This window comes from Chiloscyllium plagiosum, unplaced genomic scaffold (genome assembly GCF_037043375.1).
Source record: "Chiloscyllium plagiosum isolate Xiang-an unplaced genomic scaffold, Cpla_swu_hap1 HiC_scaffold_6, whole genome shotgun sequence".
Classification (NCBI taxonomy): domain Eukaryota; kingdom Metazoa; phylum Chordata; class Chondrichthyes; order Orectolobiformes; family Hemiscylliidae; genus Chiloscyllium; species Chiloscyllium plagiosum.
Window position 1 is genome coordinate 62,975,700 of NW_028270144.1, and position 17,757 is coordinate 62,993,456.

The window sequence follows — 17,757 nt, forward strand, 5'->3', positions numbered from 1 at the left end:
ATATTTTGCTTTTGTAGTGAACCTCATTTGGGATTGTCCTAATAAGTCAGTTTTTGGGTGGACGATTGGTAAGAATCCCTGTTTTGGTGCAGAGATGGAACATCTGACAGTGAAGTTAAAGCTGCAATTGGGGAACTGTGAGGAAATTTTCAATGATGATTCTTGGGAGAATGAAGCTTTACAAAGAAGGCTTTAGATGGCTGGAGTCAAGGCTGCCAATGATGGAACAAAACAGAGAGATTGAATGTGAGGCCAGAATCAGGGAAATGAATTCCAGAGGTAAAGGGGGCAACTGACATTTGTTGAGTTAAAGAAATTGGCGAGGGTGAAATGTATTTAAACACAAATTTGCCAACAAGTTGTAACAAAGAGATTATTAATGTTTGTGGTTCTGCTTTTTAATTTGCCTCAAGGTAATTCATACTCCCTTAGCAGAACCTCTTTCTCAGTCCTTACCATGTCACTGGTATCTGCAAAGATCACAATTAAATCTTTCCCTTCCTTCATCTCCAGTCCTAAGAAAATGTTCTTTGTTTAGGAGGGAACACAAGGGTTCACTTACATGAGAAGACCATCATAATTAGAGGCTTAAGCAGTAACCTTTATCAGAACGTGCTCTCTAAACGTGCTCTCTAGTGGGCGGCATGGTGGCACAGTGGTTAGCACTGCTGCCTCGCAGCGCCAGAGACCCGGGTTCAATTCCCGCCTCAGGCGACTGACTGTGTGGAGTTTGCACGTTCTCCTCGTGTCTGCGTGGGTTTCCTCCGGGGGCTCCGGTTTCCTCCCACAGTCACAAAGATGTGCAAGTCAGGTGAATTGGCCATGCTAAATTGCCAGTAGTGTTAGGTAAAGGGGTAAATGTAGGGGTATGGGTGGGTTACGCTTCGGCGGGTCGGTGTGGACTTGTTGGGCCGAAGGGCCTGTTTCCACACTGTAAGTAATCTAATCTAATCTAAACTGAAATGTAAATTTCATTATCTCCTTATCTAGCACAACTCACTCATCCTTCCAGGCCACTTGATCCCTCAGACATCAGGACAGGGAAGAGATGTCCAAGGAAATAGCAACAAATCTGAATAGCCCACATCTGGTGTCTCTAAAACCTAAGGCAACTATGAATCCCTTACTTTGCAGGACAATGTGCACGTAATTTCAGGAATATTTTGGTGTGGTCATGCAAGGAATGGTAGAGTTTCCTGCTTATGGAAATGTCAGGATGATGATCTGGTACCCTTATTAGGATGTGGATACAACAGCCCCCAAATTTGAGAAAGACCTGCTATTTCTTAGACCCCATGGCTCTCTGTGCCTGTGACATTATATCCATGGGAAGTTTATGTGCTCCCAACCTGAGCAAAGATAATATCTGCGGAAATCTTTCACCAACTCCTGAAAAGGGCCAGCAGCATCAAACTTCAGGGACATGGTAACCTCTAATGTCACTGGTATCAGATTTTTTTTAACCATGGCACCCAATATTATTTAAATGATGGACTGTAGAAAGCTATGGAACGGAGCGATTTGGGAATCTTTGTGCATTAACTAGAGAGCCAGCATCTAAGTTCACTGGGGAATAGGGAAAGCAAATGGAATGTTGGCCTTTAATTCAAAGAGAATAGAGTATAAAAGTAGGAAGATCTTGCTAAAACTATACAAGGCTCTAAAATCATAGAACAGTTTTGATGAAAGATATAATAGTATTGGGGGTAGCCTAAAAAAGGTTCACTAGGTTGATAGGCTATTGAGGAACTTTCTCATGAGTAGTTAGGTCTTGTATTCATTGGAATTTAGAAAAATGAGAGGCGATCTTATTGAAACGTATTAGATTCTTAGGGAACTTGACAGGGAAATGTGGAAAGGATACTTTCTCTTGTGGGACAGTCTAAGATCAGACAACAAAATCTCAGAATAAGGGATTGCACACTTAAAACCGAGATGAGGAATTTCTTCTCTAGGGGTAGTGAATCTGTGGAATTCTTTATCACATAGGCCTGTATTCTGCATATTCAGGGCTGAGATTGAAAATCTGTCTATCGGTAAAGGAATCAAGGGTTATTGGGGAAAACACAGAGAGTGGAGTTGAGGGTTATAAGATCAGCCATGATCTCATTGGTAGAGCATACTTGATAGGCTGAATAGCCTACTTCTGCTCCAAGTCTTATAGTCTATATATCAGTAACTAATTTGCAGGTTAACCTGTAACACCCTGATTCTCAGCCATATCCAGATATGACCTCTACAATTAGTAACTCTTACCTCAGGATGAGACCTGGTTGTCGTCCTCCTGCCTGGTGTTTGCTGTGTTGTCTCCAATTCTTGGCCTTGTCCTCTCCCTCTGGTTGCATGTTGCTCCTTATCATGTATTCTATAACATGAAGATGTGAAGTTGCCATCTGTATTTCATAGCTTCTTTGCCACACTGTACGCATTTCCATCCTCTCAACTGTGCCCAAGGCACAAAAGGTAAAAATATATGACCTTCTAAGATCACTGGCTCCACACTTCAACTCCTTTGGCTGTTAGACACAAATCTATGTTTAAATTTGTTCATGTTCAGTGGCACTTGGTAAAAATTATTAAAGCTCTATCAAAGATATCCACCTTCCCCAAAAGATTACCAGAGAATTCCAAGAACTCTGAAACACAAACAGAAATTTTGGAAAAATTTGGATCTGAAGAAGAGACACGAGATCCTTAAACGTTAACTCTGCTTTCTTGCCACAGATGCTGCCAGACCTGCTGGGATTTTCTAGCAATTCCTGGTTATGGTTCTGACTTCCAGCATCCGCAGTTTTTTGTCTTTTGTTTCTCCAAGTACTCTGTTATATTTGCACTTTTTGCCAAAAGTAATGTGTATTATGAGTTGTGGTCTAAAATATTTTTTAATCAGAAAGATTTAATCAGTGCAGAGGGTGTCAAATGTTCTACTTCCTCCATGTACATTGTGTGTGTGAAATACTTCCCAACCTTCCCCCTCCTCTATGATGAAAATGGTGGGTGCCAGATACAGTTGGGGGCAGGTATGGTCGGGACGTCCAGATTTGGAACTCCAACAAATTTTTGTTAACCATAAACTCCAGGCCAGGTAGCTTTCCCTTTCCCTGATGCATTGCAGTGTCCAAAGTTTAGACCCCAGCTCATCAACTCCAAGCTGATGCTCTTCAAGCAGCAGATACCAACTGCAGATGTGATTTCTGTAAATCACACTGGTATTCTCCAGCACTCACATTTACAGCCACAACAGATCAACTGCTTTGCCATTTTTGTTGTAGTTTGTTTAAGGAATAAGGGTCTCAAAGTTAGAAATATCACTTAACAATAAATTGCAGATATCTCATTTAACTAGCGAAGTTTTACATTTAAAACCTTAAAGATGCTGGAAATCAGGAACAAAAACATAAATTGCTGGAAAAGCTCTGCTGGTCAGACAGCATCTGTGGAGATAAATTAGAGTTAACATTTCGAATCCAGTTCTGAGGAAGGGTCAGTGGACCCAAAATGTTAATTTTGATTTCTTTCTACAAATGTGGCCAGATCTGCTGAGCTTTTCCAGCAATTTCTGTTTTTAAGTTTTACATTTAATATTTCCACGGTGCTAGTTTAAACTACTGTCTCAGTTTGAAGAAGGAAATTAAAACCAATCATCTACTTGTTTATCTAAGTTAATTTCTTTGAACATCAGAACTCAGATCTCATTATGATCCTCTCCCTAATTCACACCATTATTTATTCTGTAGAAGAATTTTTAAAATCCTCTTCACTTAATGTGGTGAATTTCCTTACCAAATTTCCATTTACAGTGCTCTATTAAAGCTGTACTCATCAAACAGTAAAGTAATAGATCAACCTGCTCCAGAAAATCTATGTTATGAGCCCAAAGTTTCTGATCTTAGAGTAGGATAGAAGGCTGGCACAACATCAAGGGCTGAAGAATTTTTTTAAAGAGTTGCAGACCATGACCAGAGCTTGTCAGCAATGGATAAGTTCACTTATTTTTGCAGCACACTCTCTTGCGCTATCCATACTGACACTGAGACAAATTGCCAAAAAGCAAAATTTTTTAAGCATCAGTTTGGAAATAAAGAAACATGAGTCTGTAGAGTCTATCCCACTCTACTCCTCACTAGCAAAACTTGGACCATGTATCAGCATCATACTGTGAAGCTCAATCACTTTCACTTGACCTGCAATCAGGAGATCAAAATACCAGATAGTGAAATGCATATTCATGCTGTCATGCCAAGCATCCAGACCACATTGACACGTGCAATTCTGAGTTATGGGTGTACGTTTGCTCGCTGAACTGGAAGGTTTGCTTTCAGATGTTTCATCACCATACTAGCTAACGTCATCAGTGAGCCTCCGGTGAACCACTGGTGGTATGGCCTGCATTTTATTTATGTGTTTAGGTTTCCTTGGGTTGGTGATGTCATTTCCTATGGGGATGTCACAGGAGTTAGCCTGGTCATGTAGCCAGAATACCTAACATTGAATTTGCCAAAGTAAATCCTTCATTTAGAGCTTAAGTTTGAGTTGAGATCTTATGGTGGTCATAGGATGTTCTACAAAGACCCTCTGAAGGTTCATTTAGTGGCTTTAATATTGACTTTGAGTTTTGAGCACCCTACCCAAGGTCACTGCACATCGTGTGCAAAGTCTATTTTTTTCTGTAATTTTCATACAGATTTATACAAAGTCTACAGAAATTACATTTTAATTTTTAAAAATTGATTTATTGATTTCTCACAAAATGACTAACAATCAGAACAGTAAAGTATTTAAAACACACACAAAATAATAGCAATTTGACAAGTATTTAACTTTTGCCACATTTAATAATACAACTGGGATAATGTTTACTTAAATAATGTAACATTTTTTCCCAGAATTTTGTACTTTAAGTAAAACTTATTATTTAGGAAGTTGAATCAAAGAGTGGCCATTTGTCAGTGCAAAATCATAATACAGTATAAAACTCTAGAAAATCCCTTTGTAGTTCCTACTCTATTATTTATGTTGATAAAAGTTACAGAGAAGCTATTTATATCTTATGTTGCATACTTTCTGCCATTTAAGATGGCCTCTTTTCAGCTAATTAGTAGAAATAAAACAACCTATAAAGAGCATAATACGCAAAAATAATCTTTGCCCTGCACAGTGGAAAATATAGGAGAGGATTTAGTTAGTGCTTACTTCCCACCTGTCCTAATATATCCTGGCTTGATGTAAAGTTTGTTTTGTTTTAGTAACATTCCTCATTAACTGTTTTTAGATGTTTTACCAAATTAAAATGCTGTTGAACTGTTAGTTGTAGTTGCTTGTTGTTGATTAGAACTTTACATTATTCCTTGACTAAGTATCTTCAACTGTTTAGGGAACCTAAAGCATTGCTTTTGGAATATTAATAAGTCTTTACCATGACGTTGGTTCAGGCCTTTCCTCATCTTCTCTGGCAGATGTTTTCAAGTGGTGACCAGAGAAAATGTAAAATTCTAATCAACAACAAGCAACAACAACTAATGGTTCTACAGCATTTTAATTTGGTAAAACATCGAAAAATAGTTAATGAGGAATGTTATTAAAACAAAACAAACTTTACATCAAGCCAGGATATGTTAGGACAGGTGGGAAGTAAGCACTAACTAAATCAGCACAGCATACAAACAGAACTGCACACTGGTACACTATATGATACAAATCAGTATGAATTATAAAATATTATCTATGAAGCTTCTCATCAACCTCTGTTTTATGTGTATAACCATTTTTTAGTTGCAGTAAAGTTTCTTGCTTTCCTCAGTCATAACTGAAATACACAAAGAAAAGCAATGCCAAATACTGCTTAGAAAGTGAGATCTGAACTTTGCTGGGGTCTACCATTTACTCTGATGTTTCATTAAACTAATTTTCACTCAGTTATGGAATAACTTAATCCTGCTTCCTTTGGCAAGCTAGGGAACATGCCTATCTCATTTTTGTACCTGCACTCCAGTTCACAGATGAGAATGACCCATTTTCTGAATTGCACTGGGGTTAACTTGATTAACCATTCATTCCAATAACAATTGTTTTAAGTTCATGTTTTCAGAGAGCTTTTAAATTGTATAGGCAGAGAAAAAATTGTTATAGCACTTTTCTCAATATTTCCTAACTCCCATAGGTGACTCTTACTATAAAATCATAGACATGTTAAGGCACAGAAAGAGGCCACATCACATCTCTGCCAGCCAAAAGATGAACCGTCCAGCCTAATCCAACTTTGCAACATCTGGTCCAATACCCTGCAGGTTATGGAACTTAAGTGCATATCTAGACACTGTTTAAATGTGTTGAAGGTTTCTCCCTGTACTTCCCTTTAAGACTGTGAGTTCCAGACCCCTACCATCCTTTCGGTGAAAATATTTTTACTCAACTTGCCTGTGCTCTTTCTACCAATCACTTCAGATCTATGTCCTTAGACACTGACCTCTGAGCCAGTTAAATACGCCCTTTCCACCTAGACAATCCAGGCACCTGACAATTTGTACATTTCAATCAAATCACTGTTCAGTCTCCTCATATGCATCACTTCATACTTCTCCAGATTGAATTCCATTTGTCTACCTAACAACCCATCAATATTTTTGCACAATCTACAGCTATCCTCCACACTATGAACTACCCGATTGATTTTTATGCAGTCTTCAGACTCTTGATTGTGCCAAAACATGCCAAAAAGTCAGAGGGCCTAGAACGGAGGTTTGAAAACCCTTTTGAACTTCCATTTGCAAAAACATCCATCAGTAGTTACATTTTATTTCCTGCCATTCACCAATTTTGTATCCAACTTGTTATATTCCCCTGAACCCCATGGGAGTTTTTTAATCCGTCTGTCATGTGGAACCTTCTCAAAAGCTGTGCTTAAATCCACGTAGACTACATTAACTGTATGGCCTTATCAATCTCTGTGCAGAGGACATTTTTACCTTGCTTATCTTGATCATATGTGAGAATATGGCTCACAAAAAAAGATAGGAAAAACGTGTCAAATGTGATTTAACTTTGAACATATAAGGCAGAATTCAATTATCAGGTTTCAGTGGTAGACCCAAAGCCATTGCTAAATTAGAATGAAGTGGCTGGCCAAGTAGCAAGATGGAAACGCTAGGGTCCACCTAATCATGTGATGGACTGGACTAGCAGGCATCAATCTCAGAATCAGTTGATGAAAAGACAGGTTCCAGTTTTGGACGTAATGCACAAGCAGGTCAACTACTTCTGCTCTTTCATTGGTAGAGTCTTCCACATCCCATGAGAATGATATATAGCAGAGATATAGTTGAGACATGCAGTGTTTCTTCTGCCACAAGACATTCTAGCTCATATTTTTGAGCTGATGTCTGCAGAAGGGAGGCCTGATAATTAGGAGCACAGTATTGCTAGACAGTAATGGAGACTGAACCATGTGTCACAAGTCAGAAGAATGCGACTCTGAAATCATGTTTACCAGTGAATGAAGAGATATTTGCAACAGTCATGGACAGGAGGAGGGAATATGCAGATAACTAACTAACTGGGTTTTCTGAAGGTGGTTCCATGCTCCATAGTAACAGGCAGCAGTAGAGATTGGGACAGCACTGACTACCTCTGAATAGGAGGATGAGAATCCTCATATATCCCATTCCCTTGGCGCCCTCCATCAGAACAGAAACACTCACATTAATGAACCAACATTTGCATGTGAACATATGAACAGGGAGTAAGAATGGGTCATCGAGACCCTCAGGCCTGTTCTGTTGCTCAATAAGTTAATGACTGACCTCATAGTAATCTCAAATCCATATTCCTGCCTAGCCCTGAAAACCTTTCACTCACTTGTTTACCAACAATCTGTTCACTTCTATTTAAAAATACTCAAATGCTTTGCTTCCGCCACCCTTACAGGAAGAGAGTTCCAAGGACTCTCATCCCTCTGCACGAAACAATTTTGCCTAATCTCTGTTCTAAATAGATGACCCTTGATTTTTTTAAACAGTGACAGTAAACAGATCTTGATTCATAAGAGAAAACATCGCTACATTTGAGATCTGCACAGTAAGACTCTTCAACTGGAGTTTGTCCGTTCCATCCATTACTTTTCTTTCTATGCATTTTCGTCTTTTGTCCTCTTTTTGCTTCCTGACCTCAGACCTCGCAGCCTCGGAACTCTCACCATTGGAATTCCCACCTCAGCTCAGGCCCGGTGTGGTAGCCTCCCGTCCTAGCATGGCAGTCTCTTGGCCCGGCATAGCAGTCAGCTTGAAAGCCTCTTGTCCCGGCGTGGTTTCCTCTCAGCTGGTGTGGCAGCAGCTCAGCATGTTGGCCTTCAGGCAGTATGTGGCAGTCTCTCAGCCTGGCATGGCCTCAGCATGGACCTTCCAGCCTTGAGTTGATACCACAGCGATGTCCTGGGCATGTGAATCCTGAGGTGAAACCCTGCGTGGTCTGGAGTCAAGGCCCAGTGAGAACTGGAGGCTCGGTGCCAGCATGGACTGGATCAGAAGACCATTGTTCTGAACTTTTTTTCTCCATTTTATAATTCATTCTTAAAATCTGCAGCGCTGGACTTCTTTATCTATTTTTCCAAGAACTGTAACTGAAAAAGCTGTATGTTGGGATCTTTGTACCTAAGGCGGCACTGTAAGCGGTGACTTGTACACTTTTCACTGTACTCATTTGAGTACATGCAACAATAAAGCTAATTATAATTATACCTTATGAAGACCCCTCAGGATCGTGTATGTTTCAAACATGTAATCACCTAATCCACTAAACCCCAGCCTAGCTTGTACAACCTTTCCTTGTAAGATAACCCTTGCATTCCAGCTATTAGTCTGGTAAACATTTTCTGCATTGCTTCAAAATGTATTCCTTCCTTAAATAAAATTACAAATACTATGCACAATATTCCAGATGTGGTTTCACTAGTGCCCTGAATAACGTAAGCATAACCTCTGTACTTTTGTATTCAATTCTCTTGCAATCCATATATTAACTCCCCTGTGTACTTGCTGTACCTGAGTACTCACATTTATGCTTCATGCACGAGGGCAAAAGGTTGCTCTGCACCTGAGGTCTGCAAACTATCACTTTTAGATATATACTTTTTTATTCTTCCTACCATATGGATCATTTCACATTTTCCGATATTGTTCTCCATTTGTCACACCTCTGTCAACTCACTTAACCAACCTATAACTTTTGCAGATTCTTATATCCAATTCATAACTTACATTCAGGGTCACAAGCTACAGGGTGCAAACCTGATGCACCTGAACATCTAATAGAGGCTATGACAGCCAAAGCCAAAGAATTGTGAGACACGAAGCCCATGCTGATGATAGATCTCAAGTGTTAGCCACCTGAAATCTGTTGGAATTGCACTGAGAATATCTGGTGGTGTGCTGGAGGCAATGCAAATTGAAGTGTGGATGATGGATATGTCTAACCAGGCCATGAGTATTGCCATGTCTCAGAATGTCCTCCACTCAATGAGTGGTGGTGCTCATGGAGGGCTAGTTAACAGTGAATGCCAGAGACGTAGGCAGACCTGCATACCTTTGCCTTGACCATACACTTAACACACTCCCTCCAGGTCCTCCTTCATTTCTGGAATGCAGATAGGTGGATCAGCTTCCAGCTGCAAATGGGGACTTCTCTGAGAGTGGTGATAGAGCATCCCCTACCCCACCGTCAGTGCCAAAAGAATCTCAAGTAGCCTCAGTGGCCAAGAGGGAGCCTCTAGGTATGCAAAATCTCTTTATCATGCTGGAGCTCTCTAGAGGACAACATTAACAGTTATCCCAAGTCACAGGGCAGGAAGGCCAGCAGCCTACCTTGACTTCAGCAGCAAGTACAGGGATCATATTCCATAGAAGCTCATGTAAATGTCTTGAAACAATACCTGGATGCAGCAGGCAAGGCGCTGATATTAAAAGGCTACACATTTATCAAAGTTGTGCTGCTTCATTAAATAGCATTTATGTTTTGAGATGTGGGTTGTCGATGTAGCAAATGGTTTTTTCTCCATTCAAATGTTTGCCTTGCACTCCCACCTGCCTTATTTGAAGAGATTTGGAGAGATGGAGTTTGCCCATCACCTCAGATGGTGCATAAAGTGCCAATGGAGAGGCTGGGAGCTAGGAGATGGTGAATAATAACTGTCAAGTATAAGTATAATGTTAATGCTTAATGTAAACAAAGCCAACATGGAGTTCTTATTGAACAGGTATATCAGAAGTATCATGTTGAAAGTTAATGTGAACCACAGGACTCTCTTGCACATCTCTGTTACAGGGAATTATCATCCTGTGTGCCTATTCTGTAACCTCCCACCCTCCTTGTCAGATGAGCAATGCCAGTTATTCAAATAATCCTTATGCATGCCACCCCTTATGCTCTGCGAGTTTGTACAGTGCATAATACCTCATAGTAAAGGAAAGCCTCGCTTGTGCATATTGCAGAGCTATTGACAGTCCAAGCAACAGAATTGTAATAATAAAAAGGCCTGCTCGATCATTGCTCAGATCAAACCCTTAGCTTCCTCACCTGCATCATTAGCCATACTTACATGGGTACATCTTGTACCAAGGATCCATTCCTAAGGCTGCAGCATTTGAAATTGTGAATAGATTACGCATTATGAGGGAATGAGCAAACATCTATAGGATGCACTTTTTGTGTTCACAAACCAATTTGATGTTGAGTGAGTGGAACCCCTTCCAGCTAATGAACTGCTGGTTAGTCCAAGAGAGCATCCATGGTCACATGGGTGTAATCGATTATACCTTCCGCTGCAATGATTGCTGAAGCCAATAGACCTCTCTGGCTGGAGAAGTAGAAGAGACTAAAATCTCTAGTGCTCTTGAACAATATATTGTTCACCTCCTCAGTTCACCAATAAGCTGCAGCCTGGGATATCCAGCACATGGGTCTTGTGGAAGAAGAATTCCAGAAGAAGATCAATGCAATGGTAATGATCAGATTCATGGACTTTGTATGTCCATCCAATGAGACACCAGCTGTTTCTGCAGAATCATACACAGGTTGATGAAAGCTTCCCTCAACAGTGGTAGTCTCCTTTAGCATTGACACTTCAGCACCTGGAGTTACTTCAGCCCAATCTAGAAAACAGGTTGGATCCATCATGGAATGTGACTGTGCAGCCAGTATATTTGGCATTTTTCTATGGTTTGCTGTACCAAAGGCTGGCTGTCTTGATGCCATTGTTGCTAGAGTGTGCCTCTGGTTCTGGATCTACTTTCCCTTTGTAATTTGGAAGGAGAGCCAGGAAGATTGGGTTGACAGTTCTTGCTATCTGCCTTTAATATGCACTATGCTTGCAGGAATTGTCCAGTGGGTCAATCCACCTGCACCAGTCTGCCAGTGCCAGTGGTAGCCCTGCTGAGAGATGGCAGTCGCAATCACTACTCCTCACATTGCTGGTCTTCACCTTCTCAGGGCAAATTTACAGATCACAGCTCCAAAGTTCCTCAGAAGCTACCCACCTTACAAAAGTAAAGGCTGTCTGCCCCATTCTTTTTCTGAATGTTTGCATTAAACCGTAAGGTAACTTTGAAGAGACTGACTTCAACTTGTAAACGTGAGGGCTCACCTGGTTCTGCTTTCATTGAATGGCCAAGGAATACCGTGTCACTTTGTAAATTCCAAAATTAGCATTGTTATCAGATGTATATAAATTTGATCTGGTAAATGAGAAGAAATAGCTTGCCACTGCATTGTAGCAGCCCTACTCCTCCAATTGGCATTATATAGCATTAATGTCCAGTAGCGGGCTGACATGTCCCAACATTATTCAATTCATCCCAACTTCATGTTCCACTCTCCTTGAATTCCACATACACTGTGGTTCAGTGTTCAGCACTGCTGCCTCACAGTACCAGGGACCCGGGTTTAATTCCTGCCTCGGGTGACTGTCTGCGTGGAGTTTGCACATTCTCCCCATGTCTGTGTGAGTTTCCTCCCATAATCCAAAAGATGTGTAGGTCAGGTGAATTGGCCATGCTAAATTGCCCATAGTGTTAGGTGTATTAGGGGTAAATGTAGGGGTGGGTGAATCTTCAGAGAGTCGGTGTGGACTTGTGGGCCGAAGGGCCTGTTTCCACACTGTAGGGAATCTAATCTAAAATGCAGATGTGTAGCATGTACATTTTGTTTTGCACTTTTGCTTATGTCATCCATAGTGCTTATAGATTGTTATCCTATATTTTATTCATTTTTTAACCTTTTATTAAGTTATATATTTCAGCTAATCAACAGAAGGTTTTATCGGCAACTGCATCAAAAAAGGGCTTGGCTAGAAGTTGGTTGAGTTGGGGAATATCAAGCACTGGTCAAGATTTTCAGTGTACAAGAATTAAGTATGGAATGAATGTGCCCACCATTTACTAAACCAAGTCATCCCAAGATTTCTGCCCAAAGTCTGAGTTTGACTTAGCCAAATTTGTGTCCAAGAGCACTACATTTCGAGAGTATACTATTTACAGATAGAGATTGCACTTCTCAGGACTAACATGAAAATTCATTTGAAGATGAGCTAATCCATTCAGATTTCAGTGGCAGTTCCAAATCTTTTCAACAAAAATTGGATGCTTCCAGAAGACTGGAGCAGCTTTATAAAGGGTTGAAGAAATCCAAATCGTTACATGAAATCTGAAGATCCCAAAGCAAAAAAAAATTTAGTTTGCCTCAATGCGTTCAAGAGTAGAAATGATTGAAGTGCCAATGTTGCAAAATGGATTTATTCTAAAATGATGGAAAATCTATTGATAAAACAAAAAGTGATTAACAGTTCAACATATACTCCCTTGCAAAAGTAGTTCCATGAAAATCTAAAGGAAATATGCTGAACCAGTTTACATTATTAATTCAGATACTGTAAAAAGTGGGAATTCCCATGATTTTGATAGGATTTGACTGTCCATTGTATTAGGAGTAAGTTAATTCACTAATTTGTTCCAGTTGTAATGAATGTACTGTTCCAAATATTTGACTGGCCAATGTTTGATAAACGTCGTTGACACTGAAAGCAACGTCGATATTTATTACACTGATCAAGTAGGAAAAGTCCTCTAGCCCTGTAAAGTAAATTAAAGATAATTAGCATTGGCTTTCTGTTAATTAACACTTACTAAAAATTGTAGTATCTCAAGTATCTCTTCTTTAACATAACCACTTTTTAAAAATTGAATTATAATTTTTTTACTAAGGTTGTCCTGCTAATTTTATGAATGCTTTGATATCCAAGAGTGTGACAACTCATTTTTAATCCTTCTGAACTGACTGAATATTAGGAAAATATCTATTTTAAGTAGAAATTTAAAGGAAACTTTCAGCCTTCATACGCAGTTTATACTAAGTGGAACTAGAACATGGTGTATAATTGCTTACTGCACTGTTCCCCATCTTTCTTGCCCAGATCCTACTACTGGGATGTACCATGGTGCTTATCATGGTATATCTTCAAATATGGGACAGGAATAAGACACCATTTTTTTTAATAAACAAGATGGAGCGTGGCAGCTATTTAACACTGTTCACTGGGATGGAATGATGCATAGGGTTGATTGCAAGGCTGTGGAGTCTATCCAGTATAATCATTTAGAACAAATTAGGAGCAATACTTATAGATCAACCACCCAGCATTGTCATAGCTAAAGGCAAACCTTCTGTTGAACGACACTTGATCCAAATGAGCCAGTGAAATACAAAAAATGCATATTTGTCAGCAATTGAAAGATGTTTTTTGAACCTTTCGTAGAAATATTTTAATATCTTCTTCTCTATAATGTTAGGTGTGTGATTTATACATGCTGTAATATCATTTATTTTAAAGTTTGGATTTTAAATATTATCATGTGAGTTTTAGTCTATGTGTTTGAAGGGGTTAAATTATTAACTTATAGATTTTCTGTAGCCATAAAGATTTACTTTACAAACAGTATGAGAGAGATGTGGTGCTGGAAAAACACAGCAGACCAGGCAGCATCCGAGGAGCAGGAGAACCGACGTTTCGGGCATAAGTCCTTCTTCAGTCATTCCTGAAGAAGGGCTTATGCCCGAAACGTCGATTCTCCTCCTCGGATGCTGCCTGGCCTGCTGTGTTTTTCCAGCACCACATTTTTCAATTCTGGTCTCCAGCATCTGCAGTCCTCACTTTCTCCTATTATGAGAGAGATTCAGAGTTCCTGATGTATAATGGAGTTTTGTTTTCACTGGAAGAGTTTTTCATAATATGAACAAAGTAAACGCATTAGGCTTTCAACTTAGAAGTTTTGAGACTGACTTTCTTTTCCGCTTAATTAGGATAAAAATTTTGGGTTTCAGTTTAGCAGCTTGCAGAAATTTTAGCTGCTGGATTCCTGAGAAAGGCAGATTGTTTAGAGCAGGTAAGAAATAGGTTATCTCAGTGTTAGGAGTTTAGTTTAAAAGTATCAGACCATAAATGTTTGGTTAAAACCCTGAAAGGGTTATGTGAAACTGAGAAAGCTTCACTAAGTTCCATTGTTTTAAGTAATGCAATGGTGTTGGGATTGATAGGATGGTATTTTACTGTGTTGTGAAATCTTTAAGTGCCTGTTATGTTTAAATGATTTGGTTTATTCTATTTTATCTTCATTGTTTTTGCATAATAAACTTCATTTTATTGTTAAAATCAAAGCTGCAGCATTTTATGCTTGTGTCTCAGTGAAAGACCACATTGTTTAAACCAGAATACATATCACAATCTGTCAAGCACATTTCAGTCTTCAATCTGACTTGTCCAGTAATAACATCAGCTATGATCTAAATAACATTCAATTTCCAATTTACATTATTAATGAAGAATTTAGCAGGGTGATAAATAGCTCAGTTTCACAAATCTCAGATTAGAATCAGGATTGCTATTAAAGTCATTTTTATATAGTCGACAGAAGCTTTGTCTATCATTTCTTTCTTGATGATTATGAGCTTTTTATATGATTAGAAGAAATGTTCCACTTCCCCACAGTATTCAATAAGTCTAATCTGGCAGGTATTTAAACCAGGAACCCCAAACCTTTTCATCTAAACCTGGTGGTATACATTTGGTGATACTCATAAGCTCTGCTTCTGTCTATCCACCCACGTCACACTCTCCCCAACGCACCATTAATTCTCTAAGAACAGTTTCTATGAGAATACCAATAAGAACTCTTTATTTTATTCCTCCACACACTATTCCCCAATATTTGTCTGTTTCAAAATTTTCCCTTTTCCCTCACATGCCTGTTTTTCTTTGTCCATTGCATTTTTATTTTTAAGTGTGGTTCCTTTATGAGCTAATAATATGGTCCTTTGTATTCTAACTTGATATTAGCTTTAGCCAATCACCAACAACTCGGATAGTGAGAGTTCCAGTGATCAGGTGAACATTTTCTGGTAATGGCCCAGATTTTGAGATAAGAGTACTAGTGAAGCCATCAGCAATCATCATTCGTAAAGTCTGAAACAGACAGTAACTCCTGATGATCACATATGTTGATAACTGCAGAAATCAGGAATCATTGTTGTTATGTCACAGTTCTCTTCGAAATGGTTTGACGCACTTATCTTACCAATATATTGCATAGAATGGCTTAAAGTACTCTATTTGCATGACAGATACAATCACGTTGCTTTAAAGTATTAGCTGTGATAGTTCATAATCTTACTTTGAGTATCGATTTTCTTCATAGTTTTTCAGTCGCTTCATTGTTACATTATCAGTCCATGCTTTTTCTAATGCTTTACGCATTCTCTGCAGATCTTCATAGCGTTTTTTATGTTCATTTATTAAGCTGTGGAAAATAGAAAACACCATTACCAAGTAACATAGCTGCAGATAGATACCTAACCTCCTATATAAATTTCACATTTACCAAACCTCACTCCAAATGAAACCTACGGCAAAATGAGCAACATAGAACATAAAAGTTCCTATCACCTTTGGGACGTAGATCTATTCTGTCACTCAAGTGTGACCTCATCATATTGGATGGAATTCAATACACAGCTCAGCATTAACCCTTTCAGTTATTAATACCTCATACATCTCTACCCAAATATTTCCTTTAAATGGCCATATTTTTCCTATTAAGATCACATATTCATGCCTGCCATCTTTAGTCCAAATGTGTCAAGCATCATGTATGGTGACATCTATTCAAGTGGTTAGCTGCTGCCCCCACTAAGACTGCCTTTCTTCCACTTACTTTTATTGTCCCCTGACTTACCTATGAGGACAACTTCTTTGACTGGATCAGAAGCGAGGCTACATTTTATTTTACCTATCAGCAACTCTGATGGAGATAGTTTACACTTAAGTGAGGTAGACAGGTTGCTGGGAAGAGATGTCAAAGAGCAGCCTTGAGTTCTACGTTCAGAAATACAAATGATCTTTGTTCAAGCTCTTTACCACACGTGTGGGAGAGGCCAGAGACCACTCCGAATCCGGCCTTTACATAGGGCACAGTCACTCTCTTAATATACAGCTCAAATCGGAAGAGAGGTCAATGATGCTCTGATTTCCCCAGTGGGATATAGCATTTTTACACACTTCATGTTACAATAATAACTTTTAACATTGTCATTGTTCCTTTCCCCTTAATCCATACATCCAATCCTGTAAAACACCTGATCAATGATGGACACCGTCGAGGATAGACCTGGGGTCCCCGTGATCTCACGATGTTTACCCGTTAATTCACATTTAAAAGTTAATGGTTATACTCATTCTCAGACATTTCCCAGACTTGTTTATCTGTAAGGGCTGCTCCAATTCTCTTATTCATTTTACTAATTGCATTCCCAATCAAATTCTGCTACTGATCTCATATTTCCCACTGTTCTAATCATAGGAGACACAAAAGGAAATTAGTTTTTTCTAATTGCTATAAGATTCATACTATAAAGTTAGTTATATGTAATATGTAAAGTTTTATGTTTACACCTACTGTTAGCATTGTTTACTTAATGAATTGTGAGTAGTTTTGGTCCTACCTGACCTTGGAGGCTCAGTTAAATACCGCCCCTCTATCTTCCAGCTACATTATAACTCATTATAGTCACAGACCATCTTCTGAAATGAAATTTACTGTCCCTACTCTGGCTAAATCTTTTTACCTAATAAGACATCAGCTTTTTCATTGATAAGACTAAAACTCAATCACTTTCACAGCTCAATGAACTTGTCTGATCTCCTAGAGTTTTACAAGACATATCTCAAACTTATCATTTGTCTCCATTATTGTGGGTCTTATTTTTCATTTTAATGCTTGCTACAAACTTCAGGATTCCTGTTCTCACACATCTCTTATCGAACTGTCTCCCACACTCATCTGCAGCTGTGGTTTTTACAGAACTCCCTGTATATTAATTTCTAAGATTCTTTGTTCAAAATTTGGTCAACCTTGAAGTAACTCCTTCTCAAAGCTACCACTGTGCTAACTAATGGCCTCACTTTAATGCTGGATCAGGCAATCTAATTCTGGTATTGCAGCCATATTTATGCCAACAGGCAAACATATTGTGCCATCTCTGACCAGGGCTGCCCCAACACAAGGAATTTAGCAACAATATAAAAGTTAGCATTTTTTTAAAAATCAAAGTGGCTTGACTGCCAGGACCCCACACTCAACTTCCCTATTTGGTTATAGGTACTAAGGCAATCTTGTAATATGTTCAAATCCAGAACTGACTAGAGTAGGATGAAGCACTTGT

General features: G+C 39.1%; 1 protein-coding gene across 5 annotated transcripts in view; it reads right to left on the reverse strand.

The window, feature by feature from the left end:
- Window positions 1-5,578: 5,578 nt before the first annotated feature.
- Window positions 5,579-17,757, reverse strand: part of LOC122550602 (coiled-coil domain-containing protein 81-like) — a 104,845-nt gene continuing 92,666 nt past the window's right edge. For all 5 annotated transcript variants that reach the window (XM_043691572.2, XM_087988041.1, XM_087988038.1 and 2 more), the window contains 2 exons: window positions 15,711-15,836; window positions 5,579-13,115 (listed from right to left, as the gene is read on the reverse strand). In XM_043691572.2, the coding sequence (XP_043547507.2) occupies window positions 12,986-13,115; window positions 15,711-15,836 (256 nt within the window). In that variant the 3' untranslated portion in view covers window positions 5,579-12,985. The remainder of the gene's footprint in view (window positions 13,116-15,710; window positions 15,837-17,757) is intronic.